Genomic DNA, 25,830 nt, shown 5'->3' on the forward strand with positions numbered 1-25,830 from the left:
AATTGGGGTACTTTAACTTGTGAATGATCACTTCCTAAAAGGATCTGGTGTCACTTTAGAAGCCCCCCTGCTAGGGGTCAGGAGTCCTTCCTGGGTATGTCACCTCTACCACAGCATTTACTATACTGTAGTAAAACAGCCTACGCCTGTAAACCCACAGGACTAAGCCTTTCTGAGAGCAGGGACAGAGTCTGGTCACTGTAAACATTCAGAGCATCCAGAACAGCCATCTGCTCATACTGAGATGCTCAGTGAATTACTTACTTAACGAATAAAGAATAAGATATTAAAAAAAAAAAAAAAAAAAAAGAATAAGGTATTAGAAGGAGTACAGCCCACTGAAAATAACTGCATTTGGAACTTCCAGTTCTAGTTCTAGAATATCACCCACTTGATACATAATTCTGAATGAGGTATACTGAACACAGCAACAATAATCCTTATCCACCACCAACACTACCATCCAGCTTAATACCACTACCGTAAATACTCGGATTTTCTCAACCTCCTTCCTTCCCTTTGGAGAGATCAGAAAGCTTAAAATTAGTTCCCAGCTTCCCATGCACCCCGAGTTGTGCATGGGAACTGGCATGCAATGTACTGGGAGGCTATGAGACAGGGGCCATCTTCCTGAGACTATTAGCCATCAGCAAAGTTGAAAGTGAGGCTTTTATGCAGCCATGTCCATTCTCCAAGTTCCTAGGTGTCAAGAATGCGGCAGGCATCAGCAGCTGCTTGATATGACTTCTAAAAACCTGGACTGAGGCTTCAGGTGACCATTTTCCAACTTCCTGGCTGTGAGGGGCAATCAAAAAAGCATGGTGCTTGCTAGCTTGGCTCCAGAGGGACCAGCTTAGCACGTGGGTCAGTTCTTTGTACTGTTACGGGAGTCCTCCAGGGGCCCAGCCTAGGATATGTTCCTTCAACCATTCCACCATTTGGGAAGCACTTAATTCCCAGTAATAGACCAAATCCAGATTGGTTTCTGTTTCTTTCAGTGACACTGATTCAAAAAGCTACCATTTTCTGTACACCTCATGATCTACCAGACACTTTATTCACTTAATTCCTACAACAACTCTCAAGACAGGGAGGGTAATAGGTAGAAAGTATTAGTAAGCCCCTTGTACAGATGAAGAAACTAAGGCTCAGCAAGGTTAACTAATGTGCCCAAGGCTACATGGCTACTAAATGATAGAACCAGCATTAATAACCAGGTCCGACTCCAAAACTCCTTTTTTCCCAAGGCCAAATTGGACAAACATAAAATGAAGTATAGTCATATTTATCTCCTCCAAAATAAATTTTAGAGATAAATAAAACAAAGTGTAGAAAAACAGGAATCAGAGGACAGATCATTAGTCCAGCTAGGTAACCTTGGGTCAAGAACTCAGCTATAAAACAGAGTTTAAACAGATTATGTATAGGGTCCTTCCAGATTTAAAATTCTAGAGTTTGAAATGCTAATGAAAACATACTTTGGGCTATTCTAAATAAAGACAATATGTAAAGGTAAAAGCACTAGTAGAAACAGAGGTAGTAGTAGGAAGCTACAGAATTCAATATCTATACTATACTTCAATGGAAAGATTTTTTTAATGATAACCTGTGGAAAATTTTAGATAAGCTACTCTGACTACAAAAATGATATTCATTCAACCAGTCATATGAAAATATAAAACATGAAGTCTATATTGTTCCATCCCACAAATTAAGTAAAGCTAACACAAAGCCTTTAAAGAAGCTTAAGAATATCTAATTATTGGAATGCCTCATTTAATAATCAAAAAGCAATGTGACATCAGTTTTAAAGTAGTAATATAGTACTTGCTTTGTTTAAAAAGATAATAGCAATCATTAACATTCAAAGTAACAGATCAATAAGAAAATGTATATCATAAAACATAATTAACTTGCCAAATAATAAACCTCTGTAATATTTACAGTTGATAATAATCTGATTAATGAGACACAAACTTGCCATAACTACTAATTGTAAAATGTCATTCACAAAAATAAAAACATTATAAAATAGCAAGAGAAAAATGTCCTTATAAATGAATGTTTATTACTTTTAATGCAGTGACAGAAAATAGATCTTTGTGCCAACTCCAATCAACTGGTAGTAGCTGCCTGGAAAAGACTGAGAAGTTTCTCCAGGGGCAGAGTTAGGGCTCAGTGCCTCAGATTAGCCAGATTTGGACCTGGATTCAAAAAAAGGAAAGTGTTGGGACTTCCCTGGTGGTCTAGTGGTTAAAACTCCACGCTTCCACTGCAAGGGGCGTGGGTTTGCTCCCTGGATGGGGAACTAAGATCCCACATGCTGTGCGGTGCAGCCAGAAAATAAAATAAATAAAATGTTAAAAATAAAATAGAGAGAGAGAGAGAGAGAAAGGCTGAGGTCTATGCACCTAAATACTTTATAGACTAAGATACAACAGATCTATGGGCTATGTTCTCCTAATGTCAAAGTTCAGAAGAATACACAACAGATATCTAGAAATCAAGTATGTTTAGCCTTCTCCCTACTAATAAAATTTGTGGTCAAAGCACAAAAAAAGGTTCTTCAAATACCAGGGTAACTTTCTGTTGTTGTTTGTGTTTCCCCTTCTCTCTTTAGTATTACTCTTGGAAGTATTACCGTTTCAACAACTGAGCTGAATGAATCCAGAATAGATACAGCTGTTGATCAAATAAGTGAGCTGGAGTATTAAATCAAAGAATTCTTCCAGTAAGCTACATAAAAGGCCTAAGAAATGAAAAGAATGAGATCAGTTAACAGAAGTCACAACTTTTGTTACTAGGAATTCCAGAAAGAGAGACAACAGAGGGACAACAAAGAAACAGAAATCCTAGAAGAAAACATCCCTGAGCTGAAAACAAATTACAGGTCCTCCCTCATTCCAACATATTCACCAAAAACACATAGAATGGTTTACTGAAGTAAGTGCAACATGCAGACATATTCTGGCATGGCATATTCTGGCAAGATTTCAGAATGCCAATTCTAAAGCTGTGTTTTTCCAGAGGGAAAAACATGTTAAGAATAAGAAGAATTACAAGAATAAGAATTATATTGACATCAAGAATAAGAATTATATTGACATCAGAGTTGTTATCAACAACACTGGATTCCAGAAGACAATGGAGTTAATTGTTTCAAAGTTCTGAGAGGAAACTATTTTGAACCTAGAATTCTATAAAGAGACAAACTAGCATTAAGTATGATGGTAAGATTTAGAAAGTTCACCACCCACAGACACTTTGTGAAAAAAATTTAGATAAGGGCAAAGCAAAACATAAATGTAGTTCAAAAATAAAGATAGCTTGGATTCCAAAAAAACAAACAAACAAAACCATATTTATTGAGTTAACTGAAGATTTTTTCCACTACACATTAATTTAGCAGAAGTTACTCAATATAAAAAAGGCAAATGATATAAACAGTTCACAGAAAAGGAAACAAAAGTGGCTTTTATAAGAAAGCCACATTTTCATAAGAAATGTAAAATAAAACTATACCAAGGGGGACTTCCCTGGTGGCGCCGTGGTTAAGAATCTGCCTGCCAATGCAGGGGACACAGGTTCGATCCCTGGTCCGGGAAGATCCCACATGCCGCGGAGCTGCTAAGCCCGTGAGCCACAACTACTGAGCCTGTGCTCTAGAGCCTGCGAGCCACAACTACTGAGCCCTCGTGCCACAACTACTGAAGCCCGCATGCCTAGAGCCTGTGCTCTGCAACAAGAGAAGCCACAGCAATGAGAAGCCCGCTCACCGCAACGAAGAGTAGCCCTGCTCGCCGCAACTAGAGAAAACCCGCATGCAGCAACAAAGACCCAGTGCAGCCCCAAAAAATAAATTAAATAAATAAATAAATAAATAAATAAATAAATTTTTAAAAGACTATTATAAAAAAAAAAAAAAAAAACTATACCAAGGTATCATTTTTTTACCTATTAGGTTAAGTAAAGATCAAAAGCCTGATAGTAAACTATATTGGTAAGGGTGGGAGGGAATAGACACTTATTTGTTGCTGATAGGTCTAAACTGATACCCTGTCTGAGGCAGGCAATTTGGCAATATCTATCAAGATTACAATGCGTAATCTTTTGATCCCACAACTGCAATTCTAGGAATCTATCCTAAATATAGATGCTGTGCTCATAACATGTGCTAAATGATAATGTACTCTGCAGAACTATTTGACAGCAAAAGATAAAAAACGCAATCCTCCACCAGTACAGACTGGTTAAATTATAGTAAAAACATCAAACTGTGGAATATAATGCAGCCATTAAAACAAAGTACATGCAGATATGGAAGGATTTCCAAGATAAGAAAAAAGCAAGGCCCAGGAAAAGTGGTATAGTGTTAACAGAAGTCTTCAAAAGGTGAGCCTGAACACTTCTAAGGGTACAGAAGACATTGTAAGGGATACACAGAAACACATGTTTAAGGAAAACAACTTGTAGATCAAATTCCACATGTACTAGCCTGAGAACTAGCACAGGGTCCTTCTTTTCTCATCTCCACCACTCTTCTCTTACCTCTCCACCACTCTAAATCTTAAAGTACAGCACAGCCCAAGGGAGTAAAAACCACCAGAGCACCAAACAAGGAGACCACTGGTGACAAAACAGGGACACGATAAAGATATCAGAAATTCACAGAATACGGTTTTGTGTCTTACACATACTTTAGTCACAGCAAAGTGTGGTATTAGAACTGGGGTGTTTTGGCCAATGTTAGCATGTTATGAATTCAGAAGTATGTGAGACTGTGGCATCAGATATCTACCTGTTGATCAACTGACAGATATATGAACAATTTATACTTAAAGATTCACTTTTTCCAACCCCTTGATGGTAATCAAAAAATACACCACTCCTGGGCTTCCCTGGTGGCGCAGTGGTTAAGAATCCGCCTGCCAATGCAGGGAACACGGGTTCAAGCCCTGGTCCAGGAAGATCCCACATGCTGCGGAGCAACTAAGCCCATGCACCACAACTACTGAGCCTGTGCTCTAGAGCCCGTGAGCCACAACTACTGAAGCCCGCACGCCTAGAGCGCATGCTCCGCAACAAGAAGCCACTGCAATGAGAAGCCCGTGCACTGCAGTGAAGAGTAGCCCCTGCTCACCACAACTAGAGAAAGCCCACGTGCAGCAACGAAGACCCAACGCAGTCAAAAATAAAATAAAATAAATTTATTAAAAAACAAAAAAACAGGGCTTCCCTGGTGGCGCAGTGGTTGAGAATCTGCCTGCCAATGCAGGGGACACGGGTTCGAGCCCTGGTCTGGGAAGATCCCACATGCCACGGAGCAACTGGGCCCATGAGCACAATTACCGAGCCTGCGCGTCTGGAGCCTGTGCTCCGCAACAAGAGAGGCCGCGATGGTGAGAGGCCCGCGCACCGCGATGAAGAGTGGTCCCCACTTGCCACAACAGAGAAAGCCCTCGCACAGAAACAAAGACTCAACACAGTCATAAATAAATAAATAAAAGAACGTGAATTTCTAAAAAAAAAAAAAAAAAATTAAAAAAAAGAAAAAAAAAACAAAACAAAACACACTCCTGAGAAAACAGTCCCAAGACAAAAAAAAAACAGAGTCTGCAAAAAATGCTGATGGCCTTAGTCCATCACAGCAAGGCTCTGAGCATTATCCAGGAATCTATCTTAGAATTCAGAAGGAGATGGTTGCCTCGGGGATGCACAGTACTCATTTATTAAAATTGGAAAAAAAAGACTGACAGAAAGTATGATTTAGCTGCCTGGTTTTTGTCAATAAGGACTGGCTTTGTCATTAAAGTTTTACTGTTAGTCATTTTCCATTGAATAAATGAAATCCACAGTTCCAACAATCTGATGTAAATATATTTAAATACAGTTCATATTATACATTATATATCAATTTACATGTCATATATATTTAAATACATAAGTACACAAATGGTGTAAGAGCCAAACATTTTATCAGACTTAAATTTAAAATGCAAAGGTTTATTTATTTATTTATTTTTTGGCTGTGTTGGGTCTTCGCTGTGGTGCGCGGGGTTCTCATTGCGGTGGCTTCTCTTGTTGCAGAGCATGCGCTCTAGGCGTGCGGGCTTCAGTAGCTGTGGCTCGCAGGCTCTAGAGCACAGGCTCAGTAGTTGTGGTGCACGGGCTTAGTTGCTCCGCGGCATGTGGGATCTTCCCGGACCAGGGCTCGAATCCGTGTCCCCTGCATTGGCAAGGGGACCCACTGCACCACCAGGGAAGTCCCACAAAGGTATATTTAAATGAACATTATTTCAACTTTCCCAAACCTTTCTGAGTATACTGGTTTAAATAAGGTCCCTATGATGGTTAGTTTTGTCTGTCAAATTGGCTAGGCTATAATCCCTAGTTATTCAAATATTAACTAGGTGTTGCTGTGAAAGTATTTTGTAGATGTGATTACCATCAGCTGACTCTGAATAAAGGAGATTATCCTCAATAATCTGGGTGGGTCTCATCCAATCAAATGAAAGGTCTCAGGAGCAAAACTGAGATTTCCCTGAGGAAGAAGAAATCCCACCTGGCCAGCCCCACAATCATTTATTTGTTTTGCAATAAATAAATCTCTTTATATATTTATACAAACCAGTTGGAGATTACATATGTGTATAGGATATTATGTATTTATATATACATAAAATCTCCAACTAGTTGTTTATCTGGTAGACCCCTAAGTGATACAATCTATGTAGGTCAAAGAGTAGGAAGTAAAATTAACAGTCATTTGTTAGGTCTTGGTAAAGCCTTTTTATTCTGCTTCTCAAAAAATGAGATCATGAATGACTAATGACTGGTTAACAAACCTCTTCCAACTCTGGTGGTTTCAAATTCTCTGCTTTCAACAAGACTGAAGTAGGACATAATTGAATTGTCAGCTGCTAAATCATTAAAAATGACTTTTGATGAAAAACTGCTATATGATTTTTCACATACAACTCAGAAGAACAAAGAGACACTTGTGAACTCTGAGGGCAGGGATTTCTGCTTGTTCAGTGCTTATCACCAGAACTTAGAGGAGTCTCCATAACACAGTAGGAGCTCAAAATATATTTGATAAATGAATAAATGAGGAAAACGCCACCATTCTCATCTACTTAGATGAAAAAATTTTGTCAGAAACTACACCTATATACACAAAAATCAGGAACAGAATCAATACCAAACCCTCTCATTCTAGCAACAAGTTACATTAATGCAAGGATTTGTTAACTAAATGAGGTGAGAAGAATCCCCACTCATCTCGTTAAGAGATGATTTCCAGTAAAAATGTATTTTTATGTTTAGTAATTATCAAAATTTTTACAGTATGTGTACTATAATTATAATAAATCCAAAAGAAATTAAGACTCTGAGCCTTATGAAGTCAAGACATACAAAGTGTTTTAAAATTTTAATTTATGTTTAATTTTTGTTGCAGACAATAATATGATGATAAAACTTTTCAAGCATAAAATACATTAGGCTAGAATTCTGCAGAGAAAGCAAAATGGAAAAGAGCTCAAGGAGACAAAAGGATCACCTAAAATTTCAAACTGTTCAACAGGAGCTTGTTCATGCTTTTTTTTTTTTAAACCTGTGATGGTGGGCAAATTGTTACAATATTTCTTTTTTTTTTCTGGCTGTGCTGCACCACTCAGCTTTCTGGATCTTAGTTCCCTGACCAGGGATGAACCCCGGCCCCCAGTAGTGGAAATGTGGAGTTCTAACCACTGGATGGCCAAGGAATTCCATAGCCATTTATTTATTTATTTATTTATTTTTAATTTTTGAATTTTATTTATTTTTTTATACAGTAGGTTCTTATTAGTCATCAATTTTAAACGCATCAGTGTATACACGTCAATCCCAATCGCCCAATTCATCACACCACCATCCCCAACCCCTGCCGTTTTCCCCCTTGGTGTCCATACGTTTTGTCCTCTACATAGCCATTTATTTTTAAATGTCACTATTTGCAACACACTAGATATTATCTCTTTGCAACTATTTAAATTTTTGATGAAAAATTTTAGATGTCAACTTTCAAATGTATAAGGGAGGGACTTCCCTGGTGGCGCACGGGTTAACAATCCGCCTGACAATGCAGGTGACATGGGTTCGATCCCTGGTCCGGGAAGATCCCACATGCTGCGGAGCAACTAAGCCCATGCGCCACAGGTACTAAGCCTGCGCTCTAGAGCCCACGAGACACAACTACTGAGCCCGTGCGCCTAGAGCCCGTGCTCCGCACCAAGAGAAGCCACCAGAATGAGAAGCCCGCGCACTACAACGAAGAGTAGCCCCTGCTCGCCGCAACTAGAGAAAGCCCGCACACAGCAATGAAGACCCAACGCAGCCAAAAATAAATAAATAAATAAATAAATAAAATTTTTTAAAATGTATAAGGGAGTGAAAGTTGTTTACGTTATTATGGGAAATTCTAGAGTAAAAAATATTAAAACCACCATACTGCGCCATCATTTTTGTAAAAAAAAAAAAAAGTTGGGGGAAAATATGTGTATACACATATGTATGATTTCCTTCTATGTACATTGATTTTCTCTGGAAAAGATACTAGAGACTAGTAACAATGATGATCTAGGGGGGAATACTGGGTCTTCGGAGACCTGATGTGGAGAGTTTTTGCACTGAATATATACTTTTGTACCTTTTAAATGTTGACATATTCAAATATTACCTTTCTAAAAACAAAAAGTTTTAACAATTAAGTAAAATAAATAAAAATGTGAAGGTGACCACTATAAGACTACAAATAGGATGGATACCTTCCTGACAAATAGAAAATCTGATAAAACCAACACAAGGAAAGGAAGGAGAAAACACATACACACAAACACACACATACATACATACATACACACAAAGGAATTAAAATATAATTAAATGTAAAAGAATTAAATATCCTGGGAATTCCCTGGTGGCGCAGTGGTAAAGAATCTGCCTGCCAATGCAGGGGACACAGGTTTGAGCCCTGGTCCGGGAAGATCCCACATGCCGCGGAGGAACTAGGCCTGCGCGCCACAACTACTGAAGCCCGTGCACCACAACTACTGAAGCCCGTGCACCTAGAGCCGGTGCTCCACAACAAGAGAAGCCACTGCAATGAGAAGCCCACGCACTGCAATGAGGAGTAGCCCCCACTCGCCACAACTGGAGAAAGCCCGCACGCAGCAATGAAGACCCAACGCGGCCAAAAATAAATAGACTAAATAAATAAATAAATTTCTTTTTTAAAAAAGCCCGTATCAATCCTAGCTGAATATAAATAACTTTAACTTTTAACTTTTTTATTACTTGCAACTTTAATCTCTAATTTGGAGGAATTAGGGAAACTATTAAGAGCTTTTTTTTTTGTTTAATTTGTACATACCGAGTAACTTCCATGTTCCCAAAGTTACAGTGAATGTCAGCAAATGTGTTAGTCAACAATACAGACATAGTTTTTGTTTTATTATACTGCATTTAGTGCCCTGGTTCTTAAATGGGTACTAGTCTACACCCCAAGGACTCCTTTGGAAAGGGTGAGGTGGTGGCAGTACTACCACAATGGGAGCAGAATTAACATTTCACAGATGGAAAACAAGGATGTTAGATACCCCATAGATATATAGGTATAAAGCAGAGGACAGTCCATGATTCATATGACTTTGAAATGTCCCTCTGGACATTTATGTAAGTGAAAAACATGATTCTGTTACCTGAGACTAGAGCTAATTCCATTCTATGTATGAGAACACAAAATATTTGGGGTATGGTTTTAATATAACTGACTTTTCCAGCAATGTAGCCATCATATAAAAAGAGAAAAGACTGTATTTTGTTTTGTTCAAAACTTACCAATAGTACCATTTTGAAAAAATATCTCAGGAAATATTAGAGTTCCTAGTACAAAATATCAGTCTAATTTATAACCGCTGCATTGCTAGTGATTCTATGCATACATGCAAACATTTCACAATTTCGTTACAGCTTCCACTATTGTCATGCCTCAGCATTTACACATATTGAAATACAGTATATATGATCCTATTATATATATTATATTATATTATAAATTTTTTCTCTTTTATATTGCAGTTAGAACATAATACTGAGTTTTAGTTTTGTTTTTCCATTATATGTATAAGTTATACTATCAATAAATTTCACTTCAGAATAATAAAGAGGGCATTTTTCCTGACTTGTGCTCAAAGTGGCCAAAAATCATTTATAAGGAGTAAGGCATTGGGGCAAAATCCCTTCATTTAATCAGTCTGTCAAAAGAAAATGAAGTTTACTTAAAGAAAACTAATAGTTCATTAAATACTTTTAGTTGGCAGTCATAAGCTTAAATATTGATTTTAAACTGTCACTGAAAATATTCCCTAACAGAAAAACCTATTATGATCCTATTCCAGTTATATCGTCTATTGTTGAGTTACAAATCATCCCAAAACTTAGTGGCACAAAACAACAATTCTACTTTGCTCACTGATTCAGTGGGTGAGGAATTCAGACAGGGCACAGCACAGAACTCTTGCTTTTGCTTCACAATAACTGGGGCCTCAAGAGGAACTCAAATGGCTGAGGCTGGATCAGCTGGTGGCTCCTTCAGGCATATGTCTGGCACTTGGGCTCAGATAGGACCATCAGCCTTAGCACCTACAAACGGCCTCTCCACGTAGCCTGGTTTTCTCACAGTATAGTGGCTGAGTTCCAAGCAGAACTATCCTGAGAGCAAACATTCCAAGAAAACCAGGTAGAAGCTTCATGGCCTTTTCTGACCTAGCCTTGAAGAGTCACACAGCATTACTTCCACAATACTGTGTTGGTCACAACCCCACCCAGATCCAAGCGGAGAAGACATGGACTTCATCTATCAATGGAAGGAATGTCAAAGAAGTTGAGGACCATGTTTTAAAACACAACAGATAGATACATAGATAGATAGATAGATAGATAGATAGATAGATAGATAGATAGATAGATAGATAGATAAACACACACCACAGACTCTTTTCAGCAAACCAAGATGCTAAAACAAAACAACTGGTAGCCCGGCTGTTCTTCAAATTTGTTCCCTTGGTAAATTTAAAGCTACAAACACTTGTGGAGCAACTATATATATATATAATGAATGAGACACACGAAGGCTGTAAAGATGATCAAAACCAACGTTAAAGAACTTAACACTGGGCTTCCCTGGTGGTGCAGTGGCTAAGAATCCACCTGCCAGTGCAGAGGACACGGGTTCGAGCCCTGGTCCGGGAAGATCCCACGTGCCACGGAGCAACTAACCCCATGTGCCACAACTACTGAGCCTGTGCTCTACAGCCTGTGAGCCACAACTACTGAGCCCGCGTGCATAGAGACCATGCGCGGCAACAAGAGAAGCCACCGCAATGAGAAGCCCGCAGACCGCAACGAAGAGTAGCCCCCGCTCGCCGCAACTAGAGAAAGCCCACGCGCAGCAACAAAGACCCAACGCAGCCAAAAATAAACTAAATCTAAAAAAAAATGTTTTTAATAATAAAATAAATAAATAGAGAGAAACAGGCAACGATACATTACAGACCTCATGACAGAAGTACACCATGCTACCCATGAAGTGATCTTGTACCCACACCCCACAAAAATAAACCTAGATTCGGTCCTCTAGAATCTGCATATAACTATCCATCTACAGAGAAGCATGGTAAAGGACACAAGAGAGATGCAATGAACAAACTCCAAGCCAAAAGAAACTCAACAGGATTAACCACCTGCTATCTTCAACAAAATACTGAGAGAGAGAATATGAAATAATATGTATCTGTAAATTAAAAGACTGAAAGATGTCCACACAAAAACTTGTACAGGAATGTTCATAACACCATTATTCATAAAAACCAGAAAGTGGAAACAATCCAAACGTCCATCAACTGATGAACGGATAAACAAACGTAGTACATCCACCCAGTGACATCATTAAGCTATAAAAAGGAATGAAGTGATCTCTTGGTTATTAAGTAATACACTGTTTAGCCTCCATGTATTTGTGTTTTTTACAGTTTTCTTCCTGTAACTGATTTCCAATCTCATAGTGTTATGATCAGAAAACATGCTTGATACGATTTCAGTTTTCTTAAATTTTCTGAGGCTTGATTTGTGACCCAACATGTGATCTATCCTGAAGAACGTTCCATGTGCACTTGAGAAGAAAGTGTATTCTGCCACTTTGGGCTGCAATGTTCTATAAATATCAATTAGATCTATCTGGTCTATTGTGTCATTTACAGCTTGTGTTTCCTTATTTATTTTCTGTTTGAATGATCTGTCCATTGGTGTAAGTGGGGTGTTAAAGTCCCCCACTATTACTGTGTTACTGTCCATTTCTCCTTTCATGGCTGTTAGTTAGCATCTGCCTTATGTACTGAGGTGCTCCTATGTTGGGTGCATAAACATTTATAATTGTTATATCTTCTTGGATTGATCCTTTGAGCATTATGTAGTGTCCCTCTTTATCTCTTGCAACAGTCTTTAAAGTCTATTTTATCTGATACGAGTATTGCTACTCCAGCTTTCTTTTGATTTCCATTTGCATGGAATATCTTTTTCCATCCCTTCACTTTCAGTCTGTATGTGTCCCTAGGTCTGAAGTAGATCTTTTGTAGATGGCATATATATGGGTCTTGTTTAAAAGATGCTCAACATCACTAATTATTAGAGAAATGCAAATCAAAACTACAATGAGGTATCAACTCACGCTGATCAAAATGGCCGTTATCAAAAAAGCTAGAAACAATAAATGCTGGAAAGGGTGTGGTGAAAAGGGAACCCTCCTGCACTGTTGGTGGGAATGTAAATTGATACAACCACTATGGAAAACAGCATGGAGGTTCCTTAAAAAACTAAAAATAGAACTACCATATGATCCAGCTATCCCACTACTGGGCATATACCCTGAGAAAACCATAATTCAAAAAGAGACATGTACCACAATGTTCACTGCAGCAGTATTTACAATAGCCAGGACATGGAACCAACCTAAACGTCCATCAACAGATGAATGGATAAAGAAGATGTGGCACATATATACAATGGAATATTACTCAGCCATAAAAAGAAACAAAATTGAGTTATTTGTAGTGAGGTGGATGGACCTAGAGTCTGTCATACAGAGTGAAGTAAGTCAGAAAGAGAAAAACAAATACCATATCCTAATACACATATATGGAAGCTAAAAAAAGTGGTTCTGAAGAACCTAGGGGCAGGACAGGAATAAAGACGCAGACATAGAGAATGGACTTGAGGACACGGGGAGGGGGAAGGGTAAGCTGGGATGAAGTGAGAGAGTGGCATGGACTTATATACACTACCAAATGTAAAACAGATAGCTAGTGGGAAGCAGCCACGTAGCACAGGGAGATCAGCTCGGTGCTTTGTGTCCACCTAGAGGGGTGGGATAGGGAGGATGGGAGGGAGATGCAAGAGAGAGGGGATATAGGGACATGTGTATGCATATGACTGATTTGCTTTGTTGTGCAACAGAAACTAACACAGTATTGTGAAGCAATTATACTCCAATAAAGAGCTATTAAAAAAAAAGGAATGAAAGAATTCATGCTATGACATGGAAGAAACTTGAAAACATTAGGCTAAGTAAAAAGAAGCCAGACACCAAAAAACACATACTGTATGATTCCATTTATACGAAATGTCCAGAAAAGGCAACTCTACAGAGAAAGAAAGTAGATCAGTGGTTGCCTGATAGCAATAGGGGAGAATAGGGAGTAACTGGCCTCTTTTTGGGGTGATGAAAATAATCTGAAATTAGTAGTGGCGACGGTTATACAACTTTGTGAGTATCCTGAAAACCACTAAATTGTGCAATTTAAAAGCATGGATTTTATGCTATGTGAATTATATATCAATTATTTAAATGGACAAGAAAAAAAAGACAAGAGTCTTACCAACCAATCATACTCAACTTATTTGGATCCCAATTTAAACAAACTATAAAAAAGAAAAAATATTCTAAAAGAAAAAATGTGAAAACTAGATATTCAAGGACAGTAATGTTTACACAGAATCCTAAATGATCAATGGATGCTAAAACAAATGCATTAATGTTTGACCAAAAACAAGATATTTACATAGTTGCCAGGTACCTCCCCCAAAATAACTTACTGGATACAAAGGAACACCACCTTTACCAAGTCATCAAACTTAATATCACCATTATTAAGACAAACCCAATTACATGGGTTTGTCCTAACGGATTTAGAAGGACACATCATCACCTGTATACCATCCCTACAAAAAATACATAACCTGAATCTAATTATTAGGAAACATTACACAAACACAAACTAAGCCACATTCAACAAAATAACTGGCCTGTTTTCTTCAAAAATGTTAAGGTCAAAAAACACAAAGGGACTTTCCTGGCAGTCCAGTGGTTAAGACTCCGCTCTTCCACTTCCAGGGGCACGGGTTTGATCCCTGGTCGGGGAACTAATCCCGCATGCCGCATGGCGCGGCCAAAAAAAAAAAAAAAACAAACACAAAGACTGAGCTGGTTCCATATCAAGGATACATGACAATAAAATACAATGTGTGGGGACTTTCCTGGTGGCGCAGTGGTTAAGAATCCACCTGCCAATACAGGGGACACGGGTTCGAGCCCTGGACCGGGAAGATCCCACATGCCATGGAGCAGCTAAGCCCATGTGCCACAACTACTGAGCCTACGCTCTAGAGCTCGCGAGCCACAACTACTGAGCCCGCGTGCTGCAACTACTAAAGCCTACGTGCCTAGAGCCCGTGCTCCGTGACAAAAGAAGCCACCGCAACGAGAAGCCCGCGCATTGCAACAAAGAGGAGCCTCCACTGGCCGCAAACAGAGAAAGCCCACGTGCAGCAATGAAGACCCAACGCAGCCAAAAATAAATTAGTTAATTAATTAAAAAAAAAAATACAACGTGTGATTCTGGATTTTATCCTAGGCTAAGGAAAAAATACTCAGCTACGCAGAACACTGTTGAGACATAAAATTTGAATAAGGATTGTGAATGAGACAATAGCTTTGTGTAAATATTAGGGTTCCTGAGATGTTTACTACACTGTGGTTATGTAAAAGAATTTTCGTATATTTAGGAAAACCACTCTAAAGTCTCCAATTTACTCTCTAATGGTTCAGGAAAAATATATATATATAATAAAGAATATATATATTATATATATAAAAAATGACAAAATGTTAATTGCTGAACCTGGGTAAAGGGCATACTGGAGTTCCTTGTATATTCTTGGCATTTCCTGTAAGTTTGAATGAGACCATATTTTTCAGAAATACATTCTGAAATATTTACAAATGAAAAAGTAAGATTTCTCTGATGAGCTTCAAAATAATGGGACAAGTAGGGGTCTAGATGAAATAATTGGTCATGTAGTAATAACTGTTAAAGTAGAATAATGGAAACATCAGGTGTATTATACTATTCTCTGTACTTTTCTATGTTTGAAATTTTCTGCAATAAAAAGTTGTAAAGAAGTCCACAATGAGGGACATCCCTGGTGGCACAGTGGTTGAGAATGCACCTGCCAACGTAGGGGACACGGGTTCGAGCCCTGGTCTGAAAGATCCCACATTCTGCGGAGCAACTAAGCCCGTGCGCCACAACTACTGAGCCTGCGCTCTAGAGCCCGAGAGACACAAATACTGAGCCCATGAGCCACAACTACTGAGCCTGTGTGCCACAACTATTGAAGCCCACACACATAGAGCCCATGCTTCGCAACAAGAGAAGCCACCTCAATGAGAAGCCCGCGCACCGCAAGGAAGAGTAGCCCCCGCTCTCTGCAACTAGAGAAAGCCCGCACACAGCAACGAAGACCCAATGCAGCCAAAAATAAAAAGATAAAATAAATTTATTAAAAAAAAAAAAAATAAGAGCCACCCACATCCAGGACTCTAGTTTTGAAATGTTCCTAATATATGACACGCTCTCCATTTAATCCCCCCTTAAAACCTCTTTATAAAGCATGAACCATTCAGGCAATTTTATTTGCCCCATGTGAAGTTTTAGTCAATACAAAAACAGAAACACAGTTGATACCTCTAACTCTACTGTACATGGACATATAGTTACCGTTGAGAGTAAAATCAATAAATAATGGAAGAAAACAGGTAAACGTAGATAGAAGTAATCTACCCAAAGAGATGATCTACAAATCACAGAGAGAGAAAAACCAACTGACATTTGTTAAGCACCCCATTATAAGCCATTCCTTAGGTCATTTAAGCTTCACATCAATGCTTGCATAATTTTTCCCTTAATTTTGTTTTTAATTTTTTTCCTTAAAGTATACAATTTTAGATTTTTTTTTTTTTTTAAATTTTTGGCCACGCTTCGTGGCCTGTGGGTTCTTAGTTCCCTGACCAGGGATCGAACCTGTGCCCTTGGTAGTGAACACACAGAGTCCTAACCACTGGACCACCAGGGAATTCCCACCTTTTTTAACTGTGGTAAAATACATATGATTCCAAATGGGGACTTCCCTGGTGGTCCAGGGGGTAAGACTCCGCACTCCCAATGCAGGGAGCCCGGGTTCGATCCCTGGTCGGGAAACTACATCCTGCATGCATGGTGCAACTAAGAAGTCCACAGGTCCTGCACGTTGCAACTAAAAAAGATATCGCATGCCGCAACGAAGATCCCGGGTGCCACAACTAAGACCCAGCGCAGCCAAAATGAATAAATAATAAATAAATAAATATTTACTTTAAAAAAGAGGTGATTTTTTTCAACCTCATTTTACAAATGAGGAAAATGCAGATGAGTGAGAAGTCAAGACATTTTCCTAAGGCAAGCAGCAAGTCACCAACCAGAATCTGAACCCAGGTCTTTCTTTAAACTGCATGACTACCATTATATAATTTCATTGGTTCTTAAGTTTCTTAAAATTTCATTTCTCTGAGTCAATACTAAGAGCCTCATCAATTCTAAACAGCCTGATTTTCTACATTTACAAGCCTAAAATAGACAGCACAAAAAAGGCAGCCATGCTGAGACCCTCCATGAACAGTCAGCAGACGCCCAACCATCTTTACACCTCACTACCTTTGCAACAACAACTTTAGAAGCTACGTTAGAAGCTAAATTAAATCCAAAAGTACATGAATATAAATGAGACATTTTATCTTTCTTAAGTTTATGTTGCAAATGGTGAATAAAATCCAAATAATTTTGCATAGATACTTTAATAACACACTGAATTTCTAGATTTCAGGTATAGCTAAAATAACTGATTAGTATGTCATTTTAAAAAGCAATACTTTGGTCTCATACATGAGGAACAAATATGATTACCCTGAATCTGTGAATATATAATTTGTAAATACTACAGAATAACCCATATCATAATTAACACTTTCTCTACAAAAATGGAAAGAAACTGAAAAACTCTATGAACTACAGCAGAAAATATAGTAGGAATTTAACTTATGAGACAGACAACCAGTGGGGAAATCATTCTCAGGCAGACACAGAACAAACCTGTGTGCCAAGAGCCTCCCTTCCCCCATTACCAAAACATTTCAAAAGCTTCAGGAACCCCAAGACCAGAGTTTGAGACACCACGGTATTAAACTGAAAAATACATTTACATATGGTCCTAGTCTCATTACATATTTTGTAGGACAAAAATGGCTTTCAAAATAAAGTACTTATACTTCTTTCTTAAAATTTAGATCACTTTTTTATTGATTGTTTTTTGTTTAAAAAAAAAAATCAAAGGGGCTAAAATATGTCAAAGCTGTTGACTGTGGGGGTGGGGAGAAGCACACAATGAAGATTAAACTACAAAGAAATGCTCAGAGTTGCTATCTGCAGGAATTTTTTTCCATATCTATCACACTGCACTTCTTTCTTTAGCACACTTTTTTTTCCACACATACCTAATACTATAAATATATACTAAATACTCAGAATTTTAAAAACTGTAAATACAACCCAGTTGTTTTAGAGAGGAGGGAAAAAGAAGTCCTCCAAAATACCAGTGAAGTATAAATTTCCTCATATTCAAACCTTCAAACCACCATGGAAAATTGGAGATGGCAAAACACTGCTCCAATTGTCCGCTAAAGCCTATGTGCAAAGACTTCTATTTCAACATTTTGACTAACTAATAAACATATGTTGCATCCTAAAAAATATATACCAAAACCAAGAACCACCCAAAAACCTACTCCCATCTAAACTAAGAGGAAGACAAATGGGAAACCAAAAAGCTATAGGTTACATAAAGTACTTTTCCTCATATCATGGAAAACAAAAGACTCAAAACACATTTTAATTTTCCAAGAAAAAGACAATTAACTTACTAGCATGCTTGTCTGCAAGCATTATAAGCGTGTTGGAAATATCTCGTCGTCTATAAAAGCACACTACTTTTGCTTCCACGTTGCCAGTTGCAGTCTAAGAAATAAGAAAAATAAAAGTCATCTATACTGAACATTAGATTCAAGTAGTTTATAAAACAAAACTAGAGACAGCATAATTGTAAGATCACTGTCATTTACTGTGCCAACCACAACTGCAGGATAATCAGAGAGCTTAAAAATTCAAATAAGGACAAGTAACATTTGTAAAAGTTCTAAGTGAAACAAATGTCAAACATAAAATAACTCACTGGCATCAATTAAAAATTAAACTAAAGTGATCAGAGAGCTTTAATGACTAAAGCCATAGTTAACTCTGATTAACCTTAAGAAACTAATCCCCAAAATTTAAAAAGCCACAACGTAACTTAAAAGACAGTTAAACATAGTCCTCCAAACCCTCTTCCTTAGGCACAGGCTAAGTGCAAAATCACCCAGCCCCATCCTAAACACCCTCACGTTCGACTGATGGTGAAGCTCTGCAGGTGCAGGGCAGTCAACATGTGAGGTGGACCAGATAACTTGGAAAAGCATTCTCAGCCCAAGGGAGTCCATGAATCCATAACGGTCAACATTCTTAGTAGTACTTAGTTTACCTTCGCATATGAAAGTATTAAAAACCTTGAGTTATGAACACTGAAGCTCTTATTTCTTTTTGACTACAGTCTAGAATACAATCAATATTCAGTTAGGCTGTAATTTACTGCAGCTGGGGCCCAGGCTCCCACCCTCCTATTCTTTATGAATTCTGAGAGCTTTCAAGGTCAATTGTTCACTACAAAGTTCACTGTAAAAACACACAGATTACAATAAAATGCTATTGTGATTTCCAATTTCAAACAAACTTGAGAACAAATTTTCAGAATTTCTCTGGGCTTACAGATACACTCAGACAAAAAGAAATAAGTATATGTGCTGCAGTAAATTTGTCAGTCTTATGAAGTTCAGCAGTGGCAGTATTTTAAAGTGAGAAATCGTCTTGTAGAAATATTGCCCCTTAAAACTGAAATCATATTACATCCTAACCAAAGTGCTTCTATACTTCACAATACTGTGATCAAATACATCCTCCAGAAGTAATGATCCAGCAATCTGCTAAATGAACAGGCCAATATTCCTATGTAAATAAAATCTATCAATGACTTCAATTATCAGTGCTTTATCATTTTTGTCTTCTTGAGACAAAAGCATGTTAATGGATGACTAATAAGAAAATAAATAAATAAATAAACATTTAAAAAAAAAAAAAAAAAGCATGTTAAAAACCCAAAGCAAGAGTTTTAAGGCATACGTGTTTTTTTTCTACCTTACTGGTGAGTTCCTCCAATAGGGATACTCTGTAAAGCTAATTAAATTCTTATTTAAACCTGCTTGGGGTGGAGGGGCATAGTTCAAAATAAATATTCTCTTCTGAAACATGTACACACTTGGCTATTAGGTAGTTTACAGTATTACTCTTCTCTACTGTACACACACACACCCTCCCTTTGAGCATTCCTCTAAAGTTGAGCTACTAAAATTGTGGTCCAAGGCCCAGTCCACAGCTGTTACTATGTAGTGAAATGAGTACAGAAATTAAATGAATTATAGTATTTGAGAGTTAATTTTATATCTATTGAATCTAATAATGAAAAATGGGGCTTGCATTTTTAAAAGCCTACTTTAAATTTCATCTTTCTACTCTCATTTTTAAATTTTACAAAAGCAGTCTAAGATATTGAAAATTCTTAAAAATCCTCCACCACAAATAATTTAAGAAGTATAGCTCTGAAGACCTAAGTTAAATATTTTGTGTATACAGAGTCACCAAATTTCTTGTGTGCGAAGGCTTCCTATGTGCCCCTGCACAAGCTAAGCACCACGGATGCATGGTGCCTGCCCTCACCAAGCCTCCGCTCCAGCAAAGATGCCTGTCCACGTGTCATCTCGTCTCCAATCTTCCAAAGCCCAGCTGTAATCATGTCCCTCACCCAGAAACCTTCACCGGTTCCCCACAACTGAAGCATAAGAGTAAAACATTCCTGACAAATTCCCAGCACTACTGTCCTTTACTCCTTTCTTTTTCCCCTCCAGACTTCACTTCTCACTCATGGAGGCAGGAAGTACCACCTGTTGAGGGAAGAACAGAAAAAGCTTCAAGGAGGAGGAAAGGGGGCAGAAGGTCCCTAGCTAGCTAGGAAAGAAGGAAAGGAGTCCAACAGGCGAAGCCTGGAGGACTGAGTAGTCTTAAGAAAAAAGAAGGACCTGAACAAAACCCACAGGTGGGAAAAGTGGAGACAGGTATAAAGAAGAACCTACAATGAACAGCAATTTCTTTCCTGTGTTCTTTTCTCCATTTAGGTTGCAGCCTCTTAAATCTCTATTCTGTCAAACACGTTTAGTAAAACATCCTCCAGCAATAAGGGGCTTTAAGTCAACCTCATACTCACGTCCATTTCTATCCCAGACTTAAAAAGTAAGTACATTATTAAAAAACAAAAAACCAAACACCTTCCATTTTGGAAAGTCCATGGTCTGCTCGAACTAAAGAACAAATGGAAAAGAACTTCCTTTTCCCAATTTCTGTCCTTCTTCCCAACAGATCCTAAATGTCAGGAGGGGTCTTAACTTGGGTTCTATAAAAGGGCTTTGAAGGGATCTCCTGAAATTATATGCAAAATCTTGTATGTGCAAATATAGATTGGGGTGGGGGACAAGGTTAGATGCTCAAAGAAGTTAGTGGCTCCCTTCTCCCCACAAAAAAAAGACCCTAAACATTAAAATGAATCTCAGAACAAATTGGATGGCTAATAAAACATACAGAATATGAAGAAACATATAAATTATACAACGTAACACACCAAAAAAAAATCAACAGCAAATAACATTAAATTTATCCATAAGCACAACTTCTAAAACTTCCTGAGACTGTATAACTGCTATGCACACAAAGCCTTCTTTCAACATGTGTGCAGACTAAATCTTTAGAAGAGCGACACCCAAGCTAGATAGTGACTAAATAAAATTTACCGTGAAGCTGTTTTCTATTTTAACTTTATATTCTTCCTCCAAAAGATCATCATCACTGTATCTGAGTACAGTTTAGAGGAGAGGAAAAAAGGGTATGTAAAATAAACAATGTCGGTGAGAAGCGGCTGCAGCTCCGGGCAGTGGAGGCAGGAACCCGAAGGCGAGCAGGGTCCGGGCGGGCACCATGGCCGGGGTCACCACCACCGAGGCGGTGAAGCGCTGAGACCCAGGTTCTGCAGCTGCAGGCCGGTGACGCGGAGGAGAGGGCCGAGCGCCTCCCGCGGAAGTGGAGGGAGAAGGGCAGTCCGGGAACAGGCTCAGGCTGAGGCGGCCTCCTTGAACCGCAGGATCCAGCTGGTTGAAAAGGAGCTGGACAGTGCCCAAGAGCACCTGGCCACTGCCCTGCAAAAGCTGGAGGAAGCTGAGAAAGCTGCTGATGACAGCGAGAGAGGTATGAAGGTTATTGAAAACCAATCCTTAAAAGAGGAAGAGGGGCTTCCCTGGTGGTGCAGTGGTTAAGAATCTGCCTACCAATGCAGGGGACACGGGTTCAAGCCCTGGTCCAGGAAGATACCACATGCCGCAGAGCAACTAAGCCTGTGCACCACATCTACTGAGCCTGCGCTCTAGAGCCTGCGAGCCACAACTACTGAGCCCGTGTGCCACAGCTACTGAAGCCCACGCGCCTAGAGCCCGTGCTCCGCAACAAGAGAAGCCACCGCAATGAGAAGCCCACACACCACAACGAAGAGTAGCCCCCACACGCCGCAACTAGAGAAAGCCTGCGTGCAGCAACGAAGACCCAACACAGCCAAAAATAAATAAAATAAATAAAAATTTAAAAATAAATAAATAAATAAAAAAGAGGAAGAAAAAATGGAGCCCCAGGAAATCCAACTCAAAGAAGCTAAGCACACTGCAGAAGAAGCAGGTAGGAAGTACGAAGAGGTGGCTCGTAAGCTGGTGATTATTGAGGGAGACTTGGAAGGCACATAGGAGTGAGCTGAGCTGGCAGAGTCCCGCTGCGGAGATGGATGAGCAGATCAGACTGATGTGGCAGAACCTGAAGTGTCTGAGTGCTGCTGAAGAAAAGTACTCTCAAAAAGAAGACAAATATGAGGAAGAGATAAAGACTCTTACTGAAAACTCAAGGAGGCAGAGACCCGTGCTGAGTTTGCTGAGAGATCGGTAGCCAAGCTGGAAAAGACAATCGATGATTTGGAAGATAAACTGAAATGCACCAAAGAGGAGCACCTCTGTACACAAAGGATGCTGGACCAGACTCTGCTTGACCTGAATGAGATGCAGGCACCCCAGGCCCACCCTGCCGCTGCTCCTCCCTCTGACCCCGACTCCGCTGAGGCCAGCCTGCCCGAAGCTGACCTTTAAACTGACGGCTGATCTTTAACTGGAAGGCTGCTTTCTCCTTTCGCCACGTCTCCCACCCCCACCCCTGTGTCCTTTTCGCCAAACTGTCTCTGCCTCTCCCCAGAGATTCCATTTGGGCTAGAGGCTGAGCATCTTTGGGAACAACGTTTAAGGGAATGTGAGCACAATGTCAAGTGTCTTGAAAAGCATGCTGTGATGGACACATTTTGTAATTACCTTTTCTGTTGTTGTTGATGTAGCAGCCATTTGTAAAACATTCCAGATAATTCCATAGTTCTGAAGCAGCAGTCTAATCCCTTTCTCACTTTTGGAAGGTAACTTTTCAGCTTAATGCATATTGCCCTCTCCGTAGAGGAGGGGAAAAGGTATGGGCCTGCCTTGCTGAGAGCCAAACAGCCCAGAGAAGGACTCCATTTTCGGAAGCCTTATTGCTCTGTAAAAAGTACCTGCCAAACCAGAAAGGTGATTCCAGAAGGGGTTGGCCAAAAAAAAAAAAAAAGAAAGTGCTGTTCAGGTTTTCAGCTTTACGGTATCTTTGGGCAACTTTTTTTTTCCATCAGAAGTGACCAGATGAAATTAAGATGGTGAGACCTCTGAGACCAAATCCTTGTCCCAGCTCTACCCCGTTCCCAGCCGCTCACAGAATGGATCATGTGCCCCTTATTTTGAGGTGACCACTTATTTGCTCTCCCGCCTCCTTGAAAGAAAGGAAAGAAAATTATGTTCTACCACTGATTTAGCCATATGAAATTCATCTCATCACCCTTTTCTGGGTCTGAAGCTGCTGTCTCTAAAACTGCCATCTCATTGTGTGTTGTTATCAGTTAGTGCTGGAGAAATCTTGAATAGCTTATGTACAAAATTGTTTTTAAATTTTATATTATTTTGAAACTTTACTTCTTTGGGGTTGGGGCACACTGGTCACCCCATCTGGCTGTGAGAGCCCTCTACAGTCTGGGCTGGCAGTGTGCTGATCTTTTAAAGTTTCTTTCCCTACCCAATCTCCCCTTTTTGGTGAGGTTTCAGTGAGGTCAGTTAGGTGTGCACCCTACAGCTTAATTGGCTTAAAATGTACTCCCCTTTGGTGTGGTCTCTTTGGGGGCCAATTGGGGAAAGAAAAAACAATAGTGTAACTGTTTTGATACTGAACATTGATAAATGTCTTTTTGAAATAAAGAACCAGTCCCTCCAAAAAAAAAGAGAGAGAGATAAAACAATGTCGAACTGTATTTATCAACCAAGATATTCAGTTTGGCACCTAAAAGTTCTGGGGAAAAAAAATTGAGACAAAAATCTATTTCAGGACTTCCCTAGTGGTCCAGTGGTTAAGAACCTGCCTTCCAATGCAGGGGATGTGGGTTCGATCCCTGGTCAGGGAACTAAGATCCCACATGCCACAGGGCAACTAACCCTGCACACTCTAGAGCCTGCGTGCCGCACTACTGAGCCTGTGCGGCACAACTAGAGAGCCCGCTCGCTGCAACTACTGAACCCATGCGCACTAGAGCCCGCTCGCTGCACTGAAAGATCCCACATGCCACAACTAAGACCGGACACAGCCAAATAAACAAATAAATATTTTTTAATCTATTTCTTTAATTTAAAAAAAAAGAAAAAATACTGTAATTCTGCTTTCTAACTGAGCAAGTAACATTTCAAATAGGATTTAAAAAAAAAAAAAACAGGGACCTTCATCCTATAAAAGTGAATTTTCTATAAAAATAATGATTGATACCTTATCCTAGGAATTTTGTTAAAAAAACACATCCTGTTTCTTTTTTTCTTTTTTGGCCTCGCTATGAGGCTTGCAGGATCTTAAGTTCCCTGACCAGGGATTGCCCCTGGGCCGCAGCAGTGAAAGCACCCAGTCGTAACCACTGGAACACTAGGGAATCCCAAAACACAGCCTACGTATTCAGAAGAAAGTTAATAAAATAGGTTAATATCCCTTCTCTTAGCTTATCAATTAGAACATATCAAGTGTTGGGACTTCCCTGGTGGCGCAGTGGTTGGGAATCTGCCTGCCAGTGCAGGGGACACGGGTTCAAGCCCTGGTCCGGGAAGATCCCACATGCTGCAGAGCAGCTAAGCCCATGCGCCACAACTACTGAGCCTGCACTCTAGAGCCGGCGAGCTGCAACTACTGAGCCTGTGTGCCCCAACTACTGAAGCCCGCATGCCTAGAGCCCGTGCTCCACAACAGGAGAGGCCACCGCAATGAGAAGCCCGCACACCGCAGCGAAGGGTAGCCCCTCGTTCGCCACTAGAGTAAGCCTGCGTGCAGCAGCAAAGACCCAATGCAGCCAAAAATTAATTAATTAATTTTAAAAAATAATAATATATCAAGTGTTCTTAAATTCATTCTTTGGATTTTCTAATCATGTTAAATTTCCCCACTTAGCCAACTTGACCTCTGACCCGCTCAAGGCCTTTCTGGAACTCCTGTGGCCCCTCTTCCCAAGGCTACCTCCTTCTCATCCTTTAGGCCTCAACTTCAATGTCCTTAAAGTCCTTCACTCCCTATCCAAAGGAAGCAACCTCTGTTATTCTCTATGTCAAGGCTCTTGCTTATTTCCTTTCTAGACGTTAACACCATTTATCGCTATTTTCTTTACACCTGTTAACTCATCTTTTCATGTGTCTCCCTCATGAGAACGGAGACCCTGTGTGGGCAGAGACCATGTCCATATTGGTCACTGTTGTACCTGAGCCTAGCATAGTGCCTGCTACATAACAAGTGCTCAAGAAATATTTGTTTAATTAATTACTTAAAATGAGATCTCTCACATCCCTTCAGAAATAAAGGTCCTATGTAAATATTTAGTAATTAATTAGCTTATCGCAGTTCCTTTTTATCAATACTCCATCCAAACTGCCACTCTCTGAAATTACAGAGACTCTGATCTCTCACAGTTTAGTCACCCTCAGTCCCGTAAGGACTGCTCGTATATTAATGACTCTTTGAGAAAGCAGAGGGGCAAGGAGAA

The 25,830-nt window shown here is 39.5% G+C and overlaps 1 protein-coding gene and 1 pseudogene across 6 annotated transcripts in view; one reads left to right on the forward strand and one right to left on the reverse strand.

Moving 5' to 3' along the window:
- Positions 1-25,830, reverse strand: part of MTA3 (metastasis associated 1 family member 3) — a 158,298-nt gene that overhangs the window by 127,969 nt on the left and 4,499 nt on the right. For all 5 annotated transcript variants that reach the window (XR_014254271.1, XM_082427753.1, XM_082427752.1 and 2 more), the window contains exon 3: positions 18,389-18,482. Coding sequence is in view for 4 of the 5 variants with exons in the window: in XM_082427753.1 (XP_082283879.1) it covers positions 18,389-18,482 (94 nt within the window). In the remaining variant the exon portion in view is untranslated. The remainder of the gene's footprint in view (positions 1-18,388; positions 18,483-25,830) is intronic.
- LOC309644260 (tropomyosin-like) lies at positions 18,489-24,042 on the forward strand (annotated as a pseudogene). Its single transcript has 2 exons — positions 18,489-21,965; positions 22,320-24,042. The product of its transcript is annotated as a tropomyosin-like (transcript).

Source organism: Balaenoptera physalus, assembly GCF_965194825.1.
Source record: "Balaenoptera physalus genome assembly, chromosome: 15".
Classification (NCBI taxonomy): domain Eukaryota; kingdom Metazoa; phylum Chordata; class Mammalia; order Artiodactyla; family Balaenopteridae; genus Balaenoptera; species Balaenoptera physalus.